The following is a 24,595-nucleotide window of genomic DNA, read 5'->3' on the forward strand; positions in this document are numbered from 1 at the left end:
AAGGCACTGACATGAGACAGCAGTCCTCCGACTACCCCTGCCTATTTTGAAACCTGTAACAGGTGGTAAGTCTTTACCTTTGGGGACAGCACGTCAGCTTGCTGGGCAGCGATGGGCTCCGTATCTTCCCCACAGGGTCTCAGGCGCTGGCGCTGTGGCTGCTAACGAAGTTGCCGAAGAGAGAGGGAGGGTAGGCATGCCCCAGGCGTACACTGAGCAGCCAGCTCTCCCATCAAAGCAGCACCTGGTCTGGACCCTAATAAGCCGGATGGGCTGCAGGGAGTCAAGGGCCAGCGGCAAGGGCCAGCGGCTGTAGTATCGGTAGCCACCAGCAAGAGCTTTACAGCACGCACAGAGGGGTGTGCAGAGCAGGCAGAGCTGCGAGCCGTCCTGCCGGCTCTACGACGGGCTGCCCGGACAGTGGTACGCGGTGTGGGTGGGTGCAACGCAGCGGCTGGGGCCCCGGCACTGGCGCGGGGGGCCGGTAGGGAGCAGGGGTGTCTGGGGAAGGTCTTCGCGGGAGCAGATTTCCCACACGGCGCAGGAGCAGCCACACGACGTGCCGTGCGCCGGCCCAGCAGAAGAGCGCTTCTCCTGCCGCTAGGTGGGACACTCGGGCTGACCCACCAGCAAAAATGGCCTCAAAAACGGGTCGAGGGGTGCTCAGACCACCTTGGCTCTACCTGGCTCGGCCAGGGGCTGCCCGAATGGTTGGGGCATCCTGGGGGATGTGATCTGCATCAACACACAGCCCGGCGAGGGCGGCCAGATCCTCGACGGGAAGCCCAGGGTGCTGTGAACACCTGCAATTTGTGTAACGAGCGGGAAGACATCATCTCTAGAGGGCTGCAAGAAGTGTGCTGCCGGGCGCCCAACCACCACTGCTCCAGAGAGACGGTTTGGGGGAACACCTGCTCCTCGGGAAAGTCAATCCGACAGCAACCCCCATTTTAAGAATAAAGTAAATAAATGGTGTGAGCAACATGGGGTTAAACAGCCCTTCCGTGTCCTGTGCCACCTAACATGCTGGGATGATCTGCTGAAAAATCAAAAGGAAGGGCAAGAAGGGTGTCAGCGGGGCTCCAGCTGGAGGCAGGATTATGGGATGCAGCCCGGGCCCTGAATCCAGGGGAAACGCCTGGAGGAAGTCCCGTAACATGAGCCTTTGACATAGGCTTATTCCCTGCTAGCGTGATTCCAGATAAGAGCCATTACAGAAACAGAGAAATTCTTTTCCATCCTTTTTCCTATCTAGGGCACAGGACAGAGTATAAAAGTGATTTAAAAATTAACACTCGTTTTAGAAGAGGTGGCTAATTGTACAGATGAATCTGTAACGGCTCTTATTGCTCAAGTGTCAGCAATAGAGCAAATGGTATTACAAAATTGGATTGCACTTGACTTCATTCTAGCTGCGAAAGGCGAGGTTTGTGCCCTGACTGTAAAGAATATTGCACCTATATACCTAAAAATACATGAAGTCATAAAAAAAATACATCAAGGCAACAGCTGGTCCTTTGTGGACATGGTTTTCTGGAATATTTGGGCACTCAGGTTCTCTGGTTTTAGAAAGTATGATGCTTGTTGTAATCATTTTATTAGGCGTGTACGCAGTAGTTTTGCTAATAAGCTATTGCATGGCGTGTAGTAGGCAATAATGGTCACAGCTCAAACACGCTCCGTCTGCGTCGCATGGATCTCCCATCCCAGCGCATGCTGCCTATGAACCCCAGAGAAATGGTTTGTACAAAAATGAATCGTTGCAGGGAATAATGGGACCCAAACGGATAAAGAGACAATTCGGCGGGTCATTGGTGTAAAGCACTGTCACTTTGGAAGAACAGCATGGAGACTATAAAAGATTAAGGCCATTTTGTGCAGGGTGGATCCTGCTGCGGACCCAGGATCCCACCCGGTGAGAAGGGGACGCCCGCGCCGTGATCCCTCCATGACGCTGGGGCATCGAGGGATCAGCTTTTGTAAGACTGCAGCCTGGTTCAATCCCAAAGCACACGTGCTTTGCTCTGTAGGGCTTGGCTACAGCGAATTCGGCTGCGAGACTGCAATGTAGGAGTGAGCAATAAATACTTACAATGTACAGCCGTGCTGCACCAGAAGTCCTTGCTCTTTTACGGTGCCCCTTATGTTAGTGAACGTCCAAAAGACGCTCTGGGGACCGCGGCTGTGACTGGTGCCAAGAGGGGCAGGGGACACTGCCCCAGTGCCAAAAGCAGGGGCTGCCATCCCGTAATGCCCCCTGCATCCCGGCTAGCTCTACGCTGGTGATCGGGCTGGGAGGGCAAGGCAGGGCTCAGCGCTATTTCCAGCCGTGCGCCGCGGGCAGGGCACCCGCGCCGGCTGGCAGGGCACAGCCAGGGGACGAGGGCCGGGGATGCTGCCCCACGTAACGCCTCGACGCCGGCTGCAAGCAAACCCCGGCGGCAAGCGCAGGGCTGAGCCCCGTCCCCGGAGCGCAGCCGGGGCTGGAGCCAAGCCTGAGAGACGCTGGACGCCCCCAGCCTGCCCCGAGCTCTCCAGAGGCCGGGCAGCGTGGGCACGGGGCCCGGCCCCAGGACAGAGAGCCCTTTCAGCCCCCAGGAATGCAGCTGCTGGGGAACGTTGCTTTATTTGGAAGATGAATTTATAGACACCAGAGAGGGGGCTGGAGGGGGACAGAGCCAGGCGCGACAGGCAGGGCTGGGGGGCCGGGAGAAGGCACTAATGGCAGCACACGGCTCGCTGGGGCGTCCCGGGCAGCCCGGGCCATGCTGGACTGCGCAGGGGCATGCGGTGTCCGGGACCAGCCCTGACACGTGGGGTAGGGTCAGCGCGTCCTGCCCAGGGAGGGGGGAGGTGGCCGGGGGGGGCAGGGGCCTCTGAGCACAGGACTGGCTGGGACAGCACTTCCCAAGGGAAATGGTGACCCAGCACCAGCCCCGGCTGCCCCGCAAGCCCGGAGGGGATCACGCTGCTGCTCTCCACCCCGAGCCCTCCTGGGCAGGTGGCGGCGAGGGTGGCGTGTGGCCAAAGCCACCCCCTGCGTGGAGCTCCCGCACCAATTCCCAGTCTCCGGCAGCCCCAGCGCTCCTGCTGCCCGCGGCTGGCCCCAAACGGAGCCCACGGGATTCGGCACCCACTGAGCTGTGGGGGCTGATCCAGGGCTGGCCCTGCGTCCCGCCACCCTCTCCTCCCGCTCTCAGAGCCTGGCAGCGTCCTCGGCAGCCTCCCGGTTCGCCCATCCCGGGCTCGGGGCCGTGTGTCTCCAGCCGGCCAGCGCTCGCGGCGGCGAAGGCCGTGGGCTCCTCCACGCTGCGGGCTCCCCTCCCTTCCTCCGCCTCGTCGCAGCCTCTGGGCAGCGCAGGGCCCCGGGTGGAGCCGGCGAGTCCCAAGACAAGAGTTTTTTGGGGTGATCAGTCTAAACCGGAGCTTCGGGCTGGGCCTGAGCAGCAGCCCCAGCCCCCCATGCCGCAGCGGGACGTGTCCCGGGCCCTACGCGTGCTCGGGAGCCCGGCACGTGCCCCACATCCAAACCAAGCGCTGCAGAGCCAGGCAGGGCGGCAGGCGAGGCCGATGCACCTTCTCCCGGGCTGCCAGCGAGGCCGTGCCGTCTCCGCTGGAGCAGCCAGGCCAGAGGCCGGGCTGATAGGCTCAGCGGGTCTCGGCCTAAGGTGGGATCAGAGCCACAAAACCCCTTGCAGGGGTGCGAGGGAGAGAGCAGTGTCCCTGTGCCCCCCTCCGGCAACGCAGACCCAGCCCAAAAGATGGGGCAGAGGCACCGAGCGCCAGGCTGGGGGGACCAAAACTCCCTTCCTCCCCGGGGTCTCCACCCCGGGGCAGTGTGAACCCCAAGACCGGGGGGATTTACCCCCTGCCCAGGGTCACAGACCAGGCTACGCACCCAGCTCGCCTCCTTCCTCCCCGCAGCGGAGGGAGCCGGTGGCGACAAGGCGTCGCTGTCCCGCAGGGGCTCAGCCTCCCGAGCACGACGGCGTGTCGAGGGGCTGGGGCGCCGCTGGGGCTGGCTGCGGGCCCAGCGCGGGATCCGGGGTGTCTCGGCAGCAGCGGGACAGCACGGGGCAGGGAGAGGCTCGTCCCCGCGGAGTCGGGGCAGACGCAGACGTGTTCAGGCCGGACGGGAGGAGGGGCCTGGGCTGGGGAAGCTGAGACCAGAGCCTCCATTTGGGAGCCGCGGCGGCGCCGCGCAGCTGGGAGCGGCAGGAGGGGGCTGTGCCCACCCAGCCCTGCTGCAAACTACGACTTCTCGCTCAGCTCCCCCAGACCCAGGCTCCCTCCACCCCGGGCACAGAGTGGCACCCACCTGAGCACGCGGCATCTGCGAGGCCTGGGGCAGGGGTGCTGGGCAGGGCACCCCATGGGGCTCCCAGCAGCTGGGGTCCCTCCTAGGGGGTCTCCACTTGGGTCCTTTGGCTTGCAATAGCCTTTGTCCATCCGTCCATCCATCCATCCATCCATCAGGGAGGAGAGGCGCCTGTGCAGCGGTGGGGGCGTCCGTGCTGTCCTGGCAGGGTACAGGGGAAGCTGTGCTCCGGGGAAGGCCTCTGTCCGTCTCTCCGTCCGTCTGCGCAGGAGTCTCTGGAGGAAGCGTGGTGCAGTCAGCCAGGAGGGGATGGGGCAGCAGGGTCGCTTTGTCCAGAAGAGGGGCTGCGGTCCGTCCACGCGTGAGGAGAAGGGGAGCCGAGCGCCGCAGGGTCTCAGACGATGTCGCGCTGGTCCCGGCAGCGCCGTGAGAGGCAGTAGAGCCCGGAGAAGAGGTACAGGCAGGCAGCGATGCCCCCGCAGATAGAGGCGCTCAGGTAGGCACCGTAGAGGCAGCGCTGGCTGTAGCCCGGCAGGTTGCAGTAGCTTTTGCGCCCGGCCTTGTAGCCCATGATGCCAGTGGCGGCCGCGTAGAGCCCCACGCCCAGCACCAGGTCGTGCACCAGGTTGGTGAGGAGCCAGCGGGAGCCGAGCCAGGGCACCAGCGCCCAGCGCCCCAGCAGGCTGAGCCCGAAGAGGGCCAGGGTGAGGAGCCAGACGAGGACGGCGGCGAAGAGCGCGAAGTGGGCCGCCCCCTCGTACTTGTGAGCCGCCACGGTGATCCAGAAGGCAGCGCCCATCACCAGCTGCCCCAGGCGCAGCAGGCCCAGCGGGCTGCGGAGGTAGGCGCGGTGGAGGCTCAGGGAGCCGCGCGACGCCGGCCCCGGCGGGGGCGGCACGGACGGCGGGGCCGTGCGGGCCATGGCGGGGCCCTGGCTGCGCCGCTGCTCTGCTCAAGGCCCGCTCTGCCCCGGCAGCGACTTCCTCTGCTCGCTGCTGCCAAACATCTGGTGCTTAGCGGTCCTCCCCGAGCGGGGCCTCCCTCCTCCCGTGCCCCGCCTCTGCTCCCCCGCGCCGCGCCGCGCCAGGGCCGGGGCCGGGGCCGGCGCTACGGCCGGCAGCGGGCGCGGCCGCCCGGCAGCGCCGGTGCCCGGGCTCGGCCCGCGGGGAGCGGGGCCGCCGCCGGGGCGCGGCCGGGGCGGCAGCACCTTGCGAGGGCGCGGCGCGGGGGAGCCAGTGCGGGGTCCCGGGGGGGAACAGCCCGGGACCCCGGGGGGAGACATCCCCGGGGGCACCGCCGCGCCCCCGCTGCCCGCTGCCCGCAGCCCGGGACGGGGCCGCCCGCTGCCGCGCCACGGGGGCCGCGCGCGAAACCCACGAGCCGAGACTCCCCCTACGTCACCCGGGATTCCCCCCTCGCTGTTACGCAACGCGGGTCCCACCCAGGGGAGGGGCCGCTCCGGCCACGCCCCCGGGGGCTCCCCGCCTTCCTCACCTCATGGACGTCACTGGCGCCACGTGTTCCCCCCCCCCCGACAGGCGGTGCCGGCCTCGCCCCTGCGCGCCCATTGGCCGGGCCGTTGTGCCGGCGGCGGGCGGGCGCGGACTGGCGGCGGGGGCGGGGCCGGGCCCGGGCCCGGCGGGTGAATGAAAGGGGCGCGCGGCGCGGGGCAGCGCCGGGGTTCCGGTGCGGCGGCTCGGAGCAGCCCCGGGCGCTGCAGCGGGCTGCACCGAGCCGGCCCGCGCCGCTGAGCCGCCGCCACCGGCAGGAGCGCAGCAGCGACACGGCGGACCCGCGCCGGCCGCCGCCAGGTGCGTGCGAGGGGCTGCCCGGCCCCGGTGGGCGCGGGCGCGGGGCGGTAGGGGGGAAGTGGGTCACGGCGGGGCGGAGCGCCGCGGGAGCGGGGCGGGGGCGGGACCGGGACCTGCGTGCACCGGCCTGAGCCGCGGCGCGTCCCGCATTCCTGCGCCGTGACGCCGGCCGGCTGGCGCCCTGCCCGGCGCCGCGGCCCTGGCCCCGGTGCGCCCTGCCGCCGCGGTGCGTCCGCCCCCGCCCTTCCTAGCCGGGGAAGGCGCGGAGTTCCTGCCGCCCCGGGACGGCGGATCTGTGCCGGCTCCCCGCGGGGAGCGGAGCCTCACGCTGTCTCTCCGCTGCCCGCAGCGGCCGGGGCCATGGGCACGCCAGCCTCGGTGGCGTGCGACCCTCCGGGGCGGGCGCCGCCGGCGGCCCGCGGTCGCAAGCGGGCCTCGGCCAACATCTTCCAGGGCGTGGGGCTGCCGGAGCTGCGGAGCCTGTTCCGGAGCGGCGGGGCCGAGCGGCCCGAGGAGCGCGCCCGCCTCGTCTGCCGCTACGCGGGCCAGCGGCGCATGGCGCGGGCCCTGCGGCGGCTCCGGCGGCGGCCGGCTGCGCCCGGCGGCGGGATGGCGGCGACGCGGCGCTCCGGCCGCCTGCGGTAGGTGCGGGCCGGGGGCGGGGGGGCCGCGGCCGGGCTCCGCCGCACTCACACGCCTCTTCCCCCCGCAGGCTCGGCGAGCAGGAGACAGCCAGCAGCCGCGGGGACCCTGCCGAGCGGCCGGGAGCCGGGCTCAGCTGCCCCCCGCCGGGGCTGCAGGACAGGGGGACCCAGGAGAGCAGCGTTTGCCCAGCCTGGGCCCCTGAAGGACACTAAGCGCGTTGAGTGAGATGGTTAATAAAAGGTGGATGGTGGTGGCTGGGTGAAGCTCTGTAGCTGTGCCGTGCCCTGGGCACCCCAGTCCTGGAGCCTGGTGCCAGCCCCAGTGACCCGCAGCCCTGTCCCCAGGGGCTCAGGACCTGGGTCCAGGCTGTTGTACTTGGCCTGATGCAAGGCACCCCTAGCCCTGCTCCCAGTTGCTGCCGAGACAAACAGGAGGCCAGCTGAACGGCAGCTCTGTTATTCAGACGGTTGCATGGTTTAAATACATTACATACATTTCTACAGTGCATTAGAACAATACGTTTCAGGTCAGATGGAGGTGCAGCCAGGCCTGGCCAGGGAGCGAGGATCTCTCTTTCCCCCCCCCCGTGCTTGCACCATCCTTCTCCCTGCACAAGCCTAGCCAGCCCTGAGCCCCCTCCACCTCACTAGAGACAAATGAGCTGCTCTCCTCCCTCAAGCTGAAGCAGCAGCACCGCAGCCTGCCTTCACCCCCTCCCTCTACCATGGGAGGAGAGGACAGCAAGGCCCACTGCCAGCTTCCCCCAGCCACAGGAAAAGCCTCAGCTCTAGGCAAGCAGATGCAGGCAGCAGCCCTGGTACCGTTTTATGCAACAGCTTAGCAGTTTCTGGGAGGAGGGGAAGCTGCTGCCTCCCCTGCCTGCACCAAGCCCTCAAGATTGTCAGCACTGGGGTAACTAAGAACCTCTGCTGGACCTCATGTGCTCCCCCTATGGCTCCTCTGTGGTGGCTCCCACCCACCTAGCAGGAAGAACCCCTCCCCTCGAGGACACTGAGGCACAAGTGAGGCTGGGGGCACGCTGGCTGGCCCAGCACTGGCTGCACAGCAGCCAGGGAGCTTGCTGGGAGCAGGGGTGAAAGCCAAGCAAGGGCAGCTGTAGAGACAGACCTGGCAGAATGGATTGACTGGGACCAGCAAGTGAGGGGCTGCTCGCACCCACCTTCAGCCTCCTCCCCTAGGGGACAGGCAAATAGGGAAGGTGGCTAGGCTACAGCACCTCCCAGAGCTGCCCACTTCTCACAAGGACCAGCAAGCACCTCCTTCCCTTTAGTGTCTAACAGCATCCCAGTCAGCCCCAGCGCACGGGCTACAGCAGGGGTCCTCCCTCATACAGCTTACCCCCCCCCAGGCCCCCAGCCAGAGAACAGCCGTTCATTACGGTCCCCACTGCACCAGCGGGCAGCAGGAACTCCCCCTGAGGACAGCAGCGTGCATGGGGTGGGGGCAGAGAAGAGAAAAGGCCGAGTAGAGCACACCCTTGGGGACAGGGAGGGGTGGCATAACCCCCAACAGCCCTTCCCAGCCTGGGAGCCAGCAGCAGGCACAGCAGGGACGAGGAGGGCTAGTGGCTGGTGTGAAGGGCTGGACGGCTCCCGGCACCCTGCTAACTCCAGCCACAAGCAGGCATGCTCAGAACCGCGTGCAGGCCGAGGGAGGGACGCATGGGCAGGGGCCCGGTCACGCCAAGGCTTGCAGCTGCTTTCCACACCTCCCGCTGGGCTCCTCCCCAGGCAGGGCTGCATGCGCACAGCGCCGAGCTCTGACGGAGCTGAAGAGGGGCCATGCCCAACCTGCCTCGCTCCTCCAATTCAGCTGCAGGTTCCTCCAGCCACGCCTGCTCACTCTTCCCAGAACATCAAGTCCTGGCCACAGGAGCCAGCAGGTGCCCGGCTCCTCTCGTAATGCTAGTCCGAGGCGGCCGAGCCCTGCCCGCAGCTCCCACAGCTACCACCAAGAGAAGAAAGGCTTCCGGCTCTGGAAGCTCTGTGTATAGGACTCGCTGGCAGTGCGCTGGTGGGAACGTGCTGTTTCCACAATCACAGGTGGCATCTGGACTAGGTGCAGGGGGCTCTTTCCATCTTTCAGCGCCTGAGTCAGGTTCAAGATCTGTACAGCACAACAGAGGAAAGCCTGAGCTGCCCCTCTGGAGCGACAGAGGGCAAAGCAGCAGGGAGCTGCCACCTCAGCACCCCTTTCTGACACACAGACAGGACAAGGCTCTGTAGCCTAACCCATCTGCCTCCCCTAACACACAGCTTACCTGGCCTCTCATGACAGCAATCTGCTTGTGAAACTGTCCCCTGTCAAAGCCTGGGTCTTTCTGCAAGAGACAGCAACGAACACAGTAGGATCTACCCTCTGCCACACACCTTTTCAGAGATGCCTGTTTCCCCAGCAAGCTTCTCTTTTCCTGTCCTACAGGTTTCCTGCTTCTCCTCATGCCCTATCTTCAGCTCTTGGGAGAGGGATAACCCTGCTACGCTTCAACCCCAGACAACTTACAAGGAGCCTGGCCACCCTTCTGTCCCCCATGGCCTTTAGAGGGAGCTCCTCAACACCACCCTTGCTCCTCCTTCTTCCAAGCCATCCTCACCCCCTCTTAGCTCACCTTGAAGAGCTCATACAGATCTTCCTCCAGGTCCTTGACAAAGTTGGGGTCCGAGATCTTGGGAAGAATCAGGTCCTTGATCTCCTGTGAAAAGGGAATTTTGGCCTGGGGTAGCCATGCCCAGTAGAAAGGATCTGCAGAAGGAAGCAGGAGACATTAGAGCCAGATGCAGCCCAGTAAGATAAAGGTGCCATCACCTGTGTCTGGGACAAAGAATCCAGCACCCACCTCCTACAGCCCCTGCTGAGGCAGGGCTGTCTGTGCATCCAAAAGGTTTGCAGGGGGGCGGCCCTAGCCATTGCCTCTCTGCAGTCCTTTCGGATGCCCCAAGGCCACGCAGCACAGAGCTGTATGGCTCCCCAGGGTGCCCCAGCACAGCCCAAGGGACTCACATGCTCTCCAGGAGTCCGGGTGTTTCAGGGGAAAGGCCAAACCGTTGTCTATAGCAGCCAGCTTGATGATGGGCTCTTTCACCACCACCCAGTCGCTGTCCTGGAAGGAAGGGGAGCACCAGTCACAAGGGAGACCCCGGTTCTTCCCCTGCACCCTGCAGCACTGCTGCCAGGCTCTTAGACCCTACTACCACAGGCATGGCAGTCTCTCACCCACAGCATGGCCCCTCGCCCACAAGTAGGCATCATGGACAGATGTTAGGGCAGCTGCTGTGTCCTTCAGGCAGGAAGAGGACAAAGCTGCCCCCCTCACCTCAAGAATGTGCAGGTCTCACATCCAGCAATGCATCAGCACCAGTTCCCCCCACAGAACCCAGCTGCATCCCCACGAAGTCTCTCTAGGCCACAAACCACCAACGCAGAGGGCAGAGAAAGGCCCAGGAGACGAGATCAGGCTCCTCATGCTCAAAAGCCCAAGCCAGTTGGGAAATCCCCTGCCTGTTTGCCAGGCAGCCAGCTTGCAAGCAGCAGACAAGCCCTGCGGAGCCCCTGCCCAGGAGCGGCCACTCACCCGCACGCCTGCACTGTCCAGGGGGCAGTCGTACTTGATGAGCCAGTTGTCATTGCCCCGATCTGCAGGGAGAGAGAACCAGCCACATGAGCGTGGGGGCCCACCTGCACCAGGCTGGGCTCTGGAGAGCACTCCCAACACCCCCGCCACAGCAGGATGGATGGCCAAGCATTATGGGCAGAAGATCACTCCTCCTCTGACCCAGAAATGAGACAGGCTAGACAGACTTCTACCCGAACTCCACACCAGAGCCCTTGAGCCTGCTGCAGCCCTGGGAAGCCCCATCAACCCCCAGGCAACTAAAGAGGAAACTAAAGAAGTCCAAGTATTCCCAGCTCTCAGGAGAGGCACAGAGAAAGGTCAGCCTGCAGCCCAGGAGCGCTGCTCCAGCCCATAACCCCTCCAGCCCAGAATGAACTTGGGAGGCCCAGCTTGAGCTGAGATATTGCAGCACAGTCAGGGGCTTGGTGCAGGATTCCTGGATGACCTGGGATCCTTGCAGCCAGCAAGCTTTCACCCCAGCACCTGGATGGATCCCAGGCTGGCCTCCAGATCTCCCAAAATATACAGGCTTACAGCCAGAGCATGGCCATGCTGGTGGGTAGCCACAGCAGCTGTGCTCCATCCCAGAGGCAGCTGCCTTTTGGCAGCAACCAAGTGGTGTTGATACGGATTTGGGTGCCGGGAAGAGTTGCCAAGTTCCTGCCTGCATCCCTTCTCTCCAGCTGGCAGGACACAAAGGAGCAGGCAGCGCCCCAAGCCAGGCAGCTGGCCCTACCTGTATTCCTGATGATGTAGTCCAACACCACCAGCCGCTCAAACTGTAGCAGCAGCTGCCGGTTGGTGTTCTCAGGGAGCGGCTCAGCTTCAAACCGCCGCAGCCAGTAGTCGGCATCCTTGTAGCCTTCCACAAAGAGCTGGAAGGAGCCCACCTGAAGCAAGGAGCAGGTGGGTTACAGAGGGCAGCAGCGGAGGGAGAGGCAGTGACAGGCACACACATAGTCTAGGAGCTCTACCTTGGGTGGCAGACCAATGCGGTTGAAGCGCTGGCCGACTTTCGGCACCTTCTCCAGGGCCAACCTCTTTCCTCGGGACTTCACTCTGTCAATGGCACTGTAGTTAAAGGTCTCACTGGCCAGATACACCACCTGAGGAGATATGAGCACACCAGTCAGCTGGGGCAACTGGGGCACCAAGGCCACAGAGGCCTTGCTGATAAAACCAAGACACAGCCCTTCCCACAGCTCTGCTCAGCAGCAGGTTCCCCACAGGAACCTGAGCAGGAGCAGTCAGGGCCCAAAGCTCTCAACACAAGACCCCCAAGGTTAAGAGCGCCACAAGACAAGGCCCAAGCACAGCTGGGCAGGAGCACCTAACAGCATCCGTGGAACAAGGGCCCAGCAGCAGCCTCCTCACCTTTGTGCGGGGAACAATGTTGAGTTCCAGTTTCTGGTCCACAAGGCTGGCACCTGCCTCTGACAGGTAGCCCTGGTTCAGGACGAGGCAGTCTCTTCCGAAGCAGCAGGGGCAGCACAACTTCTGCAGCCACTTGGTCCACTTGGGGTTCAGCTGTCCATATGGCTCCTCGTTTTTGGGCTTGAAGACACCAATGATTTTCTGAGAACAAGAGAGAGGAGGGCTGACTCTCAGGGCAGTTGCCAGGGAGTTAGGACACTCACCCCGGGCCAGCCTGTGGCAGGGATGCGTTCTGCCAGAACAGAACAGACTCGGCCAGGCCACCCTCCTGCAGTACCCAGCCCTGCTGTGCCTTTCCCTGCTTCTTTCTGCTGATCGGCCACCTCAGATGCAGGAGATTCCCTCCTGAAGCAGGAGGGAGGCTTGGGCACTGCTCATCACCCCGTCAGGCATCCCCACCCACTGCAAGGGGGAAAAACCTGCACCCCAGGGCTCCTCTCTGCCAAGAAACCCACACCCCAGAGCTGGGGCAGTCACTCTTCCTTCACCCGGGTTATTCTCCAGGCACCCACTGCCAGTCCTGGCTCAGCTGCTGTGAGCACTGCTCACACGCACTCTCAGGAAGAGGGCCCAGAACAACGTCTCGCCGGGGCAACAACCAGCCTCTGGGCCCAGGCAGACCCCATGGCTCCCAGGAGGGGGGCAGGGGCTGGGAAGGACCCTTCCCCAGCCAGTGCCCCCTCCCATGAAAGCAGAGCACTGCCCAAAGACCTTTGCATCTGGCTCACGCACCCAGAAAGCACTCTCCCTGTCCCAGGGACACCACTGACAATGCTGTCCCCTGCCCTGGTAAATATTCCAGCATCAGTCCAGTGACCTTTGGATGTCTGGGAAGAGCTACTGCTCCCAGCTGCTCAATATCTCCATGCAGGAGAAGGGAGGGAGACGGAGATCCTTGCTCTGGCTCCAATATCCATTGGACAGAGCTGACCCTAGACTGCTCAGAAGAGACGGGGCGAAGGCAGCAAAGCAGCTGTAAGGCCTTCGAGGGACCCAAGGCTCTGTGCTGCAGGGCCCACCTAGAGACAGCAGAGGGGCCCTGGGTTCGCTGTGGGCAGGAAGGTGCGGGCAGCTCCACCCATCAGCAAACCGGGCAGCAGCTGGTGCCAGCAGCACCCCCAGCCCCTCACTCCAGCCGCACGGCGAGACAGGTAGCCCCACCGCTGCAGAGAGCGTGGAGGCCACGTGCTAGGCGCTGCACTGTCACCAGGCCAGGTCTCCCACCCAGGCAGCCCAGACAGGGGGCTGGGGCAAGGCTGCCAGCCCCCTCGGCCGGGCTCGCCCCTCGGAGGGGCTGAGCAGCGGCTCCGGCTCGCAGCCCCTGCAGCAGGATGACTCAGCAGCACACATGACCGTCCCTCCTCCCCAGAGCTGGCTCTGGCCCTGGCCTGAGTGGGTGGCACTTCCCCAAGCCAAGCGCCTGCCACGATGCGGAAGCAGGACACCAGTCCCAGCATCTCGGCGCAGGATCCCAGGGCCTCCTCCCCAAGGCAACCCCACTGCCTGCCAGGGGCCCAAAGCCAACCTGGAGCAAGTGGGAGCAGGACTTGGGCTACTGGGAGGAGGGAGGGGAAGGGCCTGAGGGAGGAGCAGCACTTCAACCATCCCTAGATGGCACAGAGGAACCGCTTCTCGGAGCGGGCCAAGGCCTAGAGAACAGGCAGGAAGGCAACCCCCTTATCAGCCCCCACGTAAGGGCACAGGGCAGCCAGCACGGCCTTGGGTCTGAGCCTGCAATGGGCAGGCTGGGAGCTCCAGCAGCACAGAGCACCGTGCCCTGGGGAGCAAGTCCAGCAGGGGAGGGACCGTCCTGGAGCAGGGACCAGAGGCCTGGCAGCACACTGCCCCCTTTCAGACATCTGCCCCCTGTGCCGGGGTCAGATTTGGAAGTAGCTTGCTCAGAGCACCGCGGAGCAGTGAAAACAGATCAGCTCGGCACCAGCAGCAGAGCGGGGGGAGCCAAACCAGCCTGGAGGCCCAGCCAGCAGCTGAGGTAACCTCAACCGCCCAGGCTGCAGGGAAGCACACCAGACAAGGTCCTGGCTGCGAGAGCTCAGGTCCTCGGCCTCCCAGAGGGGAGCAAGCTCAGGATGTGCCTGACCCCACCTCAGGCACTTTCCTAGAGGAGAAAAAAGGTTTCCTCAGTGTCCTCAACCCCCTCCCCGCCCCAGCCTGCCCAACCCAACACTGCACTCCCTCCCATGTCAGCAGCAGGCAGGTTCAGTGACCCTGGACAGCACAGGAACCAGACACACACCACACACCACATTGCAGGAAGTTAGTCCAGGGGAACCAGCCAGGGGCACAGTCAGGAGCACACAGACTTTGGCTCCTTGCACAGTTCCTCCATCAGTCCTCACCAAGGCCTGGACTCCTCTCCCTACAGCCAGGCAACCGCTGCCCTACAGCCTCGGGGCAGATTGTCCAGCTGCCAACACTAGCAACAAGACCACGTCTCCTGTTGGGCAACAGGAGGGAGCAGAAGTGAGGCAAGGCTGGGACAGAAGGAAGTTTCACACTCTCCGTATTGCCCCACGGACAGCACGGCCGAGACCTGCCTGTGAGAGCTCCCAGGAGCCAGGCTCCACCTGGGGCAGAAAAGCATAACAGAGATGGACGAGCCAGTCCTGCTTCCCTGGAAGCACCACAGCAGACACGTGGCAGGGAGCTGCAGGAAGCAGCAGCCGCTCGAGTGTTGGAGCCGGGCGCCGCAGGTCACAAGGCAAGCCACCCTGCGCTGCACCCACAGCTAGTCAGTGGCGGGGAGATGGCTGCCGAGCAGATCTAAAGGGGATCGGCTCCACTGAGGACTTCACGTTGATTCAAGCTCGCCCCACACCCGCAGGGGGGAACCCTTGCTCCACTCGCACGGGCCGAGGAACGGTTCAGCCGTCAAGGCCCCAGCCCTAAGGCTGAAGTCACCACGGTCAGCAGATGCCGATCTACAGGAAGAAGTGGGCTGGGGAAGAGGCGGGGGCCTTCCTCCAGCGCCACCGCTCTCCCTGCGGCGTTTCTGACCGAGGGCAGCCCCGCGCTGCTCCTGCCAGCCCGCGAAAGCCCAGATCGGCGCCGGCCTCGGGGCAGCACCGCCCTCCCACCGGGCAGGCCCTGCCCGCGGGGGCCCGCACACCCCCGCGGGGCCGTCGCCGCCGCGCTCACCCCCTGCGGGTCCTTGACGAAGTAGCTGCCGCTGGAGCCCTGCGAGATGCGCTCGGGATAGATGCCGCGCTCGCTGGCCAGCTCGGCCCGCCGCACCACCTCGGCGAACTCGGGGTCCTCGGGGAAGTCGTTGCGCTCCCGCTGCGCCGCCGCCGCCTGCGCGGCCGCCGCCGCGGCCTGGGCCTGGGCCTGCGCCGCCGCCGCCGCCGCCGCGCCGGGGCCGCGCGCGCCGCGCTCCAGCAGCGGCTGCCGCTCGCGGTCGCGGCCGCCGGGGGAGCCGGGCGGCGAGGGCGGCGGCGGGGCGGCGGGCGGCGGGGCGCGCACGGCGCCGCCGGGCAGCCCGTAGTCCGGGGCCTGCGCCCGCTCCGGCGACACCAGCGGGCTCGTCTCGTCCATGGCTCCCGCCGGGCCCGCGCGGCGCGCGCCGTCAGCTGACCGCCGCTTCCGCCGCGTCACCGCCGCCGCGCCCCATTGGCCCGCCCGCCTCGCGCCCCGCCCCCCCGCGCGCCCCGCCCGCTCCCCATTGGCCCGGCCCCCTCCCCGCTGGGCCGCCGCCGTTGCCATGGGGACGCCGGCCCGCCATGGCGGCTGCCCGCGGGCAGGGCCCCGCCGCGCTCGCCCCGGCCGCCGCCGTGGGGGGGGCCCGGAGCCGAGGGCCCCCCCGTCCCACGCAGGAGACGCGGGTGGCGAGGGGAGCGCGGGCCTCCAGCGCGCCTGCGGGGAGGGCGGCCTGCCACCGGGAGAGGCCTGGCCTGTCACAGCTGGGCCGCCGGCCCCGGGTTTCCCTGGTCCTTGCTCCCTCCCTGCGGCCGTTCCTGCTTCTCGCTCGCTGGGAGGCACTGGAGCAGCCCGGGCTCTGCCTGAGGCTCTTTCCTCCAGAGCCTGGTGCTTGGCTTGTGTAGGGCGCCCATTACTTTGATATATGAGAGGCAGGAAACAGCGCTGAGGTGCTGCGTCTCGTGGCATGAGCACCTCTCGCGGAGCCGGAGAGCCCTTTAGAGCCAGCACACATGGCTGTGCTACCCACAACCCGCCTGCAGAGCTGGGCAGCTGCTGGGGACTCCTCGCAAGGGCTCCAGGCTGTTTGGAGGAAAAGCAGAGCTGTCAACATGCCCCAGGAACCTCCCTCCAACCTGACCAGGATCAGGGGTGTCAAAGCAGTCAAGACCAGAAGGCGAGTGGAGATAGTTCTGCGGTGGCCTGTCAGCCGCAGAGGCAGAGCCCCAGAGCAAGAGGGCTAACGCTCAGACCAGACTCTTGTTGACCATTGATCTCCTCTAGTGTTCATCTCTACTTCAATATGTACTCTACGAATTGGGTCAGATGTTGGTGCTTTCTGCAGGCTTTTTTGGTCCCACACCAAAAATGCCCCGTGTGCATGCAACACCTTGTAATGCCAAGGGGCCTGCAGCTTGCACGCTCCCAGCACAGCTTCTCTCCCGCTCTCTTGGTTGCTTTGATCCATCCTCCCTTGACCAGCTGTGCTAGACCCCGGAGTCGCACAGCTCGCAGCACGGCACAGCTTACACACCCTGCTGGAGGCCAGCTCACCTGCTGACTGCAGCACTTGCCTGTGTTGTGCTGAGCACACTCCTTCCTTCCTACCGGCCTCCCCGAGGGTGTGTGATTCTGCTGCTTTTCTACCACCTCTCACCCAGGTGCGAGGGGAAAAGCACTTTAGAAAAGAGAGCCTATGCAGGCTGCCTAGGCGGCCCCGTGCCCCACACAAAGATGGCCGCTCTGGAGTTGCATGGGGGGGGAATTCTACGCCCCCGCTGCCCTTCACAAAGATGGCGGCGTCCTGGATGGGGGGGGCGCTGCCCCTCAGCGGTGGCACGACCAGGGAGGAGCCCGCCTTGCCCCTCACAAAGATGGCGGCAGACGAGAGGGGGCGCTGGAAAGCAGGCCAATGAGGAGCCGCGTTGCTCGGGTTGCCATGGAGACAGCCAACGGCGTGCGGGGATGGATGCTGGCGGCGCTGCGCCGCCCGACGGGGCGGGGGGCTGGCAGGGAGGCGGCCGCGCCGCCGCCCCTCGGCGGGACCCCAGTGGGGAGCGGTGCGGGCGGCGAGCGCGGAGCCAGGTGAGCGCGGGCGGCGGGTGCCGTGCGCCGCCCGGGCCGCCCGGCGTCCGTGCATCGCCCCTGGGGGTAGGCACCGGGCGTCCGTGCATCGCCCCTGGGTGCATGGCCCGCGTGGGGTGTGCATGCATCACCCCTGGGTGCATGGCCTGCGTAGGGTGTGCATGCATCGCCCCTGGGTGCATGGCCCGCATGAGGTGTGCATGCATTGCCCCTGGGTGCATGACCTGCCTGGGCTGTCCATGCATTGCCCCTGGATGCATGACCTGTGTGGGGTGTGCATGCATCACCCCTGGATGCATGGCCTGCATGGGGTGTGCATGCATCGCCCCTGGGTGCATGGCTCGCCTGGGCTGTCCATGCATTGCTCCTGGGTGCATGGCCCATGTGGGGTCTGCATGCATGACCCATGGCTGCATGGGTCGTGTGGGATTTGCATACAACACCCGTGGGTGTATGGCCTGGGTAGGGTGTGTGTGCATCACTCCTGGGGGCATGGCCCTTGTAGGGTGGGAGTACATCACCCTGGTTGCATGGCCCATGTGGGGGTGCATGCATTGCCTGTGGGTGCATAGCCCAGATGGGGTTTGCATGCGCCATCCCTGGGTGCATGGCCCATGTGGGTGTGCATGCAACACCCATGGGTGCATGGCCTGCGTGGGGTGTGCGTGCATCATGCCTGGGTGCATAGCACAGGCAGGCTGTGCAGTCACCATTGGTGGGCACGTGCCCCATGCGGGTCGTGCATGCACTGCCAGCAGTGCATGTCTCCAGCCAGCCGTGCACGCGTTGCCCCTGGTTGCCTGGCCTGGGCCGGTCGTGCGCACGTTGCCCCGGCCGCTGCGGGCGTTATGTGTGCAAGGCTCAGGTGGGCTCTGTGCCCACCACCACCTGCCCCCCATGAACAGCTGGGTCCGGGCACAGGCTGTGCGGGAGGAGGGAGCCCTTCCCTGTAGCAGCGCTAAGCGGGGGCCCGCAGCTCCCTCTCCTCCCCATCCTTTCGCTCCTGCTGTCGCTGGAGGCTGAGCCAGCCCTTCCCAGACCTGCTCTGCAAGCTGGAGCCGGAGCGGAGCTCTGGCCGCTCCTGCTGTCGGCAGAGAGCACTGTTCGGTTGCTGCCCGGGCTCTGCCTGGGGGCCATTTCTCTTCTGGACACAAAGCCCTCGCAAGTTAGCTGCGGTGCGTCCGAGCACAGCATCCAGCCGGTTACGTGGCCGAGGCAGGTGTCTCTCGGGATGCCCAGGCCCTGGGCGAGGCTGGGGTGCTGCCTGGGAAGCGGCAAGCCCCTTCCCTTGCCAGGCACCGCAGTGCTGCGTGCAGGACCCCCAGGGGCTGCTTTCCATCGGCAGGCAGGTTTGCAAATCCTCGGCAGAGCAGCCCCTAGGTGCCCCCTCCGCTGCTCCTCCGGGGTAGCATCCGCTCCGTCCCCGGGGGTGCAGCTCTTTGAAGTCTGAGTCGGAAACCCCGCGAGCTCCCTGCTCCTTTCCCTGGGGCTCCGGCGCCCGGCACAGCCCAGCAAGCCTCTGCTCTCCAAGCGCCTGGCTCATCCCAGGGGCTGCCAACGCAGAGCCGAGCATGGCCCCTTGGCCGGAGCCCGCTTCGCACAAGATCCTGCAGATGTTGCCTCCATCCCTGTGGCGTCCCCGCTGGGGCTGGACGGTGCTCCTGCGACCCCAAACCCGGCTCCAGCAGGGCTCCTGTTCCTGCCGCTCGCTCGTGTTTCACGGGGCTGCGACCCGAATCGCTCCTAGCCCCGGAGGCAGGCAGGCAGGCAGGCAGGCAGGCAGCAACCCGAACCCGGCGGCTGCGGTTTCAAGGGCAGAGCAGCGGGGCCGACAGCCCGGGGTCACCTCCTCCTCCGCGGTGCCGGGGGCAGGCACGCGGCCCCGCGCCGACGCCTCCTCCGCTCGCCGCCCCGCGGGCTGCCTCCCCACCGTCCCAGGAGGCAGGGGCTGCGGGCGAGCTGGCTGCCGCGTCTCTCCCTCGCAGCCCTTGCCCTGCGCCCAGGGAGGCCGTCGCCATGACCCTCACCAAAGGCTCCTTCACCTACTCCAACGGCGAGGAGTACCGCGGCGAGTGGAAGGAAGGTGAGTGGGGCGCGCCGTGCCGTGCCGCGGGCGCAGGGAGGCCGGATGCCGTGCCTGGGCCGGAGGAGCCCAGCGGTGCTCCGGCCTCCCAGCCAGGCCTTCGGGCCAAGCGAGCCCCTGCCGCCTTGCTGGCTACGTCCCCGCTCAGCCCCGTGCAGTGCTGTGCCCAGGCGGGCCCCCGTCGCACCCAGCGCCGCCGTTTTTGCCTTGGCCCAGGTCGCAGGCACGGCATCGGCCAGCTGACGTTTGCGGACGGCACCGCTTACGTGGGGCACTTCGAGAATGGGCTCTTCCACGGCTGCGGCGTGCTCACCTTCTCCGACGGCTCCAGGTGAGCGCGGTGCCTCGCGGGGCAGCACGGCACGGCACAGCACGGCACCGCTGCATCCCCGGCACGGCCAGAGAGGGCCGCCCCGGTGCGTGTCTGCGTGTGCCCTCCGGGACGTCCCCCCGGCCCCGCAGAGCTGCTTTCTTGGGGTCTGGCTCCAGCTGCCTGCCCATGGCCAGAGGGTCGTGGCCGTGGCTGCGGCCGCAGCAGTTTCGGCCGCCGGGGAGGGAGCGTTGCATGCAGTTCTCCTGACGCCATCGCCGTCCCGCGCAGGTACGAGGGGGAATTCGTGCAGGGCAAGTTCAACGGCGTCGGCGTCTTCACCCGCTACGACAACATGACCTTCGAGGGCGAGTTCAAAGGCGGGCGCGTGTACGGCTTCGGTGAGTGCCCGGCGGCCCCGGCCGGGGTCTCGCTGGCGCGGGGCACGGCCGCTGCCGGCGCGGTGCGTGCATGCGACGGGACTGCCAGCTGGCCAGCACCGCCGCGGCGTCGCCCAGGCTCAGCACGGCCCCCGCTCGCCCCCGTGCCCCTCGGCCACCCCTCCTGTGCTCCCCCTCCGGCGTCTCCCGCTCTGTCCACCCAGGCCCTTCCCGGTGTGTGCTGCCCCCTGCCCCGTGACTCCCGGCCGCTCCCCCCCAGGTCTCCTGACGTTCCCCGACGGCTCCCACGGGGTCCCCCGCAACGAGGGCTTCTTCGAGAACAACAAGCTGCTGCGGCGCGAGAAGTGCCAGGCTGTGATCCAGAGGGCCCAGAGCGCCTCCAAGTCCGCGCACAACCTCACGGCGTGACGGCGCCCCGCTCCCGCGGCTGCCCGGGCGGCACCGCCGTGCCCGCAGCAGGGCCGCGGCTCGCCGGCCGCAGCGGGTCCCCGCGCGACGCGGGGCGGGCTCCCCTGCCGCACCCCTGCTGGTGGGGGGAACGGGGCCCCGCGCTTCCCGCCCCAGCGCCCCGGGGGGGCTCCGCGCGCGCCGGGGCCGCCGTGGTGCCTTCTCCCTCTGGCCGCGGCCCTGGCGGCCGCTGCGCCCCGCGCTCTGCGCCGGGCTCCGCGCGGGGCACCGCGGCGGGGGCCGCTGGGGCTCGGGGACGGCGCGGCCGGGCCGGACCCCCTCGCCCAGGGTGCCTTGGCAGCGGGGCAGCGGGCAGCTGGCTGGACCACGCGCCCGCCGAGGGGCAGCCCCCAGCGTGCTTCTCTAGCCCTGGCGCCGAGGCAGCGTGGCCACCCTCAGCTCCGGGTCGCCCGCCCTGGGCAGGGTGACCCGGCGCCCCTCGTCCCTCCCGAAGGACCCGGCCTGCTCTCGGGGTCGACGCAGGGCTGACGGGCTGGTGCCCCTCTCGTGGCTGTGCCAGCCCACCGCGCGCGCTGCCTTGAGGACACGCTGGAGCAGCCTCCCCGCCTCCGGGCACCGGGAGCCGTGGCGAGCAAGGAGCCCGGAGCCGGGGGCATCAGCAGAGCTGCGTGTGGGGCCGGGGCCGGGCGCACAGGGGCAGGGGCATGGCAAGGGGTGCTGGCGGGGTGCATGCAGCTCCCCGTCTCGCCCCCTGTGTGCACCCCTCATTCCTCCCCTGTGCGCGCCCACCTTCGCCGCCGGCACGTCCCGGTCCCCCGCGGCGTGGCGGGCCCCAGGCAGCGCTCCGGCAGCGGGCTGCAGTGGGGGCCGTGCCCCCCCCGCGGGTCTGCACCCACCCCGGCCCCGTGCCTTGCTGCGTCCCTGCCTTGTGCTGCCGCCTGCCCGGGCCTCGGCTGAGTAAACCACGTTGCCAAGCGCCTGGGCCGTGTCCTTTCTGCCGGGCCGCGGGGACCTGAAGCCGCGGGCGAGGGGCTGCGCGCGGGCATGAATGCGGACGCGGAGGGGCTGCGGGGAGGCAGCAGGTTTATTCCCAGCTCAGCACGCTCGGGGGGGCAGCAGGGCCAGCGCGGGGATCCCCACCTCGGGGCACCGCCGTTCCCAGGCAGGGGCAGCAGGGTCGCTCTGCAGAGGCGGGTGGCTTTCTCCCAGCCCCGTCCCCGTGCCCCCCTGCCCTGTCCCCAGCTCCCCGGGGGACCCTGGCTCCCCGGGCCGGGGGAAGGCGGTGTTGCAAGCGCTGCGGTGCCAGGGCAGAGGTGTGGGGAGGGGGGATGCCGGGGGGGACGGAGGCCCCTCACAACCAGCCGTTGGCGCTGAAGGTCTCTCTCAGCTCCTCCACCTGGGCTGGGCTCAGCGGGGCCAGGGGCGCGCGGCAGGGGCCCCCGTAGTAGCCGAACCACTCCATGGCCTTCTTCAGCCCCGGGATCCCGAACCGGCGAGTGACCTGCGGGAAGCGGGGTGCCGAGGCTTGGCCGGGGCCGGCTCTGGGGTCCCGTGGGGCAGGGCAACGCGGTCAATGGTGCAACGTGGCATGCCGGGCTCCTGTGCCGGCTCCGATGTGGGGCTGCACGGTGATCCCAGCCCCTGGGCTCACCGCCCGCCCTGGGACCACAGGGATGCGGGTGGGCCGAGCGGCTGTGTGGGGCGGTCGCAGCCCCCCAGCGAAGCACGCCCCATGGGGCAGGGGCACAGAGCGCGGCCGTGCGGGGATGGGGCTCCCGCACAGGGGACGTCCCTGCCAGGGCACCGGGGTCCTTGCAGTAGGGCCAGCATCCCGCCGTGGGATCAGCACCCCCAGGGAGGAGCGGCTCTTGCCCCCATCCCTGCCTATAAATAGCCCGCAACTATCGCGCTGGGGGTCGGGCAGGCGCCCAGCGCCAGGGGACACGCTGTTCCTGGCATGGGAAAGCTGGCATGTCCCACCCTGCCACCTCCAGCCCGGCCCTCGCCTTGCCAGCTGGGCACTGCGCTGGCCCATCCTCCCCGCCGCCCCCCTTGCCTCCGGGGGGACCGTCTCCCGCAGCCCCGCGAGCGTCCCCGTCCCGCCGCCCCCGCGCCGCCGGCAGCGCTCGGGCTCGCTCACCGCCGCGTTGGGCTCGATGAGCCGGTGCTGCAGGTCGCGGGCCTCCTGCCAGCGCCCCTCCCGGCACAGCCGCTCCAGCTGGCACAGCGGGGCCCCCAGGACGTTGGCGAGGGCGCAGACCCCCCCAGCGGCACCTGGGGACGCCGGGGGCACGTTGGCAGCGTGCAATGCGCCCCCCCCCCCCGCCCGGCTGTCTCCCCTTCCCCGTGCCCCCAGCCCCACGGCCGGCTCCCCACGGCCCCGGGGCGCGCAGAGGCGGTTGGCACCTACCCACGGCGTAGCTGGCCAGCAGGAAGCCGGCCGATCCCGCCAGCACCTGGAAATCCTCCCGCCGCGTCTTGTGGACGATCAGCCCCAGGCGGGTGATCTGGGGAGAGACACGCTGCGTCCCCGGGCCGGGCACCCGCTCGCCGCCCCGCCGTGGGGCTCCTTGCCCGGAGCCCGGGGCCGAGGTTTGGTGCCCTCGGCCTCCCCCCGCGCCGGGGGAGCGGCGCCCCACTCACGTCCCCGCCGCTGTCCTTGAGCCCGACGATGTTGGGGTGCTGCGCCAGGGCGAGGACGGCCTCCAGCGGCAGGTCCAGCCCGGTGTTGGCGGGCACGCTGTAGAGCACCACGGGGATGGGGGACGCCTCGGCGACCTGCGGGCGCCGGGGCAGAGGTCAGCGGCGCCGCCAAGCCCCGCGCTGGGGACGAGCCGGCGCGGGGCCGGGGCCGCTCACCTCCGCGTAGTGCCGCACCAGGGCAGCGCCGGTCATGGCCCCCCGGTAGTAGCAGGGCGTCACGACCAGCGCCGCGTCGGCGCCCGCCTCTGCCATGCTGACCGTCATCTCGATGGTGGCCTGCGTGGCTGGGGAGGAGGCCGGGCGGTGAGCGGCGGCCCCCCACCCCCGGGGCCGGGGCAGGGCCGGGAGGGGGCCGTCGCGCTTCCCGCGCACTCACCCTCGCAGCCGGAGCCCGCCAGCAGCAGGCGGTCCCTGGGCAGCGCGCGGCGCGCGCAGCGCACCACCTCCAGCCGCTCGCGGGGCGCCAGGTAGGGCTGCTCCCCGTTGGAGCCCTGCACCACGAAGCCTGCAACGCAAGGACGGGGCGGGCAGTGCCGGGGGCGGCGGCAGCAGGTCCCGCCGCGGGGGCAAGCCTGCACGGGGGCTGTGCGAGCGTGCACATGCAGCGAGCGAGCACGCACGTGCAGCGTGCACGCGCGGGCATGCACACACGCATGCACGCACGCTGCGTGAAGGCCCCTGGGTGAGCCGCCTCGCCGAGGGGCTGCAGCCCAGGAGCAAAGTCCGGCGGGAGGCCGGGCACCCGCGGCAGGCCCGCAGCCTGCAGCCGCTGCCGCACGGCCCCGCAGGAGCCTGAGCAGCCAGTGGCCCCCCGGAGCCGGCAGCTCCCGCGGGGCGCCGCAGCCCGGGGCAGCGGGGCCGGGGCCGCGCTCACCTCGGAAGGGGATGCCGGCGTAGCGGCGCAGGTTGCCCTCCAGCTGGGCATAGTCCACCTCCTGCGTGGGCGAGAAGGGGGTGGCCAGGGGAGGGAAGATGCCCGCCAGGTCCAGCGTGGGCCCCGGCCCCGGCGGGGTGCTGAGCGCCCGACGCAGGGCTGGTCGGAGCGGTGAGGCCAGGCGGGTGCTGAGCGCCATGGTGGCCCGGGCGCTGCGGCCAGCCCGCAACACCCACCCCGCCGAGGGGCTGTTAATGATTGACGAGGCGCGTGAGGGCTCCTGGCTAGCAAGGACGACACCGGGGGCGGCACCTGCACCAGCTGGGGGGGCTTTCCTGCCCCTCGGGAGCCCATGGAAGGAGCTCCGCTCCCCTGGCTGAGCCCCAGCCCGGAGTGCCGGCCGTGCTTTCCCCTTCCGCTTCCCGGGTGGCCGAGTCCCGAGATCGGCCCCCAGCCCTGGCAGCTGCCCCCCCGTTGCTGGGGGACCGGAGCTGGGCTGCGGCTCAGTGCCGGCGCCAGCACATGCCACCCCAGCAGCGTGGCATCCCGGCGTCAGCCTGCTCGGGGTGCTGCCGCAGGGTCTCCGGCAAACGCGGGCGAGCGGGAGCGTGCCTGAGCGGTGAGCGGCGAGCACCCGCTCAGCCAAAGGGGCCCATTTTGCCGTGCCCGTCGGGGAAGGGTATGACTGCTATTTCCCAGCATAATCCCAGCCGCCGGCACACGGCAGCTCAGG

General features: G+C 67.9%; 5 protein-coding genes across 5 annotated transcripts; 2 read left to right on the forward strand and 3 right to left on the reverse strand.

The window, feature by feature from the left end:
• Positions 1-1,577: 1,577 nt before the first annotated feature.
• Positions 1,578-5,399, reverse strand: MARVELD1 (MARVEL domain containing 1). Its single transcript, XM_013943391.2, has one exon. It carries the CDS (start codon positions 5,238-5,240, stop codon positions 4,713-4,715), a length of 528 nt encoding a protein of 175 aa, XP_013798845.2. The 5' UTR covers positions 5,241-5,399; the 3' UTR covers positions 1,578-4,712.
• Positions 5,400-5,960: 561 nt separating this feature from the next.
• Positions 5,961-7,024, forward strand: AVPI1 (arginine vasopressin induced 1). Its single transcript, XM_067300122.1, has 3 exons — positions 5,961-6,129; positions 6,479-6,770; positions 6,842-7,024. The coding sequence occupies exons 2-3, from the start codon at positions 6,490-6,492 to the stop codon at positions 6,984-6,986; spliced, it is 426 nt and encodes a 141-aa protein (XP_067156223.1). The 5' UTR covers positions 5,961-6,129; positions 6,479-6,489; the 3' UTR covers positions 6,987-7,024.
• Positions 7,025-7,214: 190 nt separating this feature from the next.
• Positions 7,215-15,397, reverse strand: PI4K2A (phosphatidylinositol 4-kinase type 2 alpha). The gene is made up of 9 exons (XM_067300118.1): positions 15,002-15,397; positions 11,783-11,983; positions 11,383-11,514; positions 11,145-11,298; positions 10,367-10,428; positions 9,796-9,895; positions 9,404-9,537; positions 9,056-9,115; positions 7,215-8,901 (listed from the first exon to the last, which is right to left on the reverse strand). Exons 1-9 carry the CDS (start codon positions 15,395-15,397, stop codon positions 8,740-8,742), a joined length of 1,401 nt encoding a protein of 466 aa, XP_067156219.1. The 3' UTR covers positions 7,215-8,739.
• A 1,613-nt stretch (positions 15,398-17,010) lies between these two features.
• MORN4 (MORN repeat containing 4) lies at positions 17,011-21,264 on the forward strand. The gene is made up of 5 exons (XM_067299544.1): positions 17,011-17,083; positions 19,069-19,166; positions 19,383-19,497; positions 19,768-19,877; positions 20,137-21,264. The coding sequence occupies exons 2-5, from the start codon at positions 19,100-19,102 to the stop codon at positions 20,283-20,285; spliced, it is 441 nt and encodes a 146-aa protein (XP_067155645.1). The 5' UTR covers positions 17,011-17,083; positions 19,069-19,099; the 3' UTR covers positions 20,286-21,264.
• An 87-nt stretch (positions 21,265-21,351) lies between these two features.
• Positions 21,352-24,122, reverse strand: HOGA1 (4-hydroxy-2-oxoglutarate aldolase 1). Its single transcript, XM_067300119.1, has 7 exons — positions 23,863-24,122; positions 23,365-23,493; positions 23,145-23,272; positions 22,929-23,063; positions 22,696-22,792; positions 22,426-22,559; positions 21,352-21,786 (listed from the first exon to the last, which is right to left on the reverse strand). Exons 1-7 carry the CDS (start codon positions 24,059-24,061, stop codon positions 21,637-21,639), a joined length of 972 nt encoding a protein of 323 aa, XP_067156220.1. The 5' UTR covers positions 24,062-24,122; the 3' UTR covers positions 21,352-21,636.
• Positions 24,123-24,595: the final 473 nt, after the last annotated feature.

Source organism: Apteryx mantelli, chromosome 7 (assembly GCF_036417845.1).
Source record: "Apteryx mantelli isolate bAptMan1 chromosome 7, bAptMan1.hap1, whole genome shotgun sequence".
Lineage (NCBI taxonomy): Eukaryota > Metazoa > Chordata > Aves > Apterygiformes > Apterygidae > Apteryx > Apteryx mantelli.

Excerpts from the sequence above, each read along its gene's own strand:
- MORN4 (XM_067299544.1), top strand. The coding sequence starts at position 19,100 with ATGACCCTCACCAAAGGCTCCTTCACCTACTCCAACGGCGAGGAGTAC. Across the intron at positions 19,498-19,767 it reads ACCTTCTCCGACGGCTCCAG|GTACGAGGGGGAATTCGTGC; the intron begins GTGAGCGCGGTG and ends CGTCCCGCGCAG. Across the intron at positions 19,878-20,136 it reads CGGGCGCGTGTACGGCTTCG|GTCTCCTGACGTTCCCCGAC; the intron begins GTGAGTGCCCGG and ends GCTCCCCCCCAG.
- PI4K2A (XM_067300118.1), bottom strand. The coding sequence starts at position 15,397 with ATGGACGAGACGAGCCCGCTGGTGTCGCCGGAGCGGGCGCAGGCCCCG. Across the intron at positions 11,515-11,782 it reads ACATTGTTCCCCGCACAAAG|GTGGTGTATCTGGCCAGTGA; the intron begins GTGAGGAGGCTG and ends ATATCTCCTCAG. Across the intron at positions 8,902-9,055 it reads TTGCTGTCATGAGAGGCCAG|ATCTTGAACCTGACTCAGGC; the intron begins GTAAGCTGTGTG and ends TGTGCTGTACAG.
- HOGA1 (XM_067300119.1), bottom strand. The coding sequence starts at position 24,061 with ATGGCGCTCAGCACCCGCCTGGCCTCACCGCTCCGACCAGCCCTGCGT. Across the intron at positions 22,560-22,695 it reads GCTGGCCAGCTACGCCGTGG|GTGCCGCTGGGGGGGTCTGC; the intron begins GTAGGTGCCAAC and ends CGGCGTCCCCAG. Across the intron at positions 21,787-22,425 it reads TCATCGAGCCCAACGCGGCG|GTCACTCGCCGGTTCGGGAT; the intron begins GTGAGCGAGCCC and ends CGCTTCCCGCAG.
- AVPI1 (XM_067300122.1), top strand. The coding sequence starts at position 6,490 with ATGGGCACGCCAGCCTCGGTGGCGTGCGACCCTCCGGGGCGGGCGCCG. Across the intron at positions 6,771-6,841 it reads CGGCGCTCCGGCCGCCTGCG|GCTCGGCGAGCAGGAGACAG; the intron begins GTAGGTGCGGGC and ends TTCCCCCCGCAG.
- MARVELD1 (XM_013943391.2), bottom strand. The coding sequence starts at position 5,240 with ATGGCCCGCACGGCCCCGCCGTCCGTGCCGCCCCCGCCGGGGCCGGCG.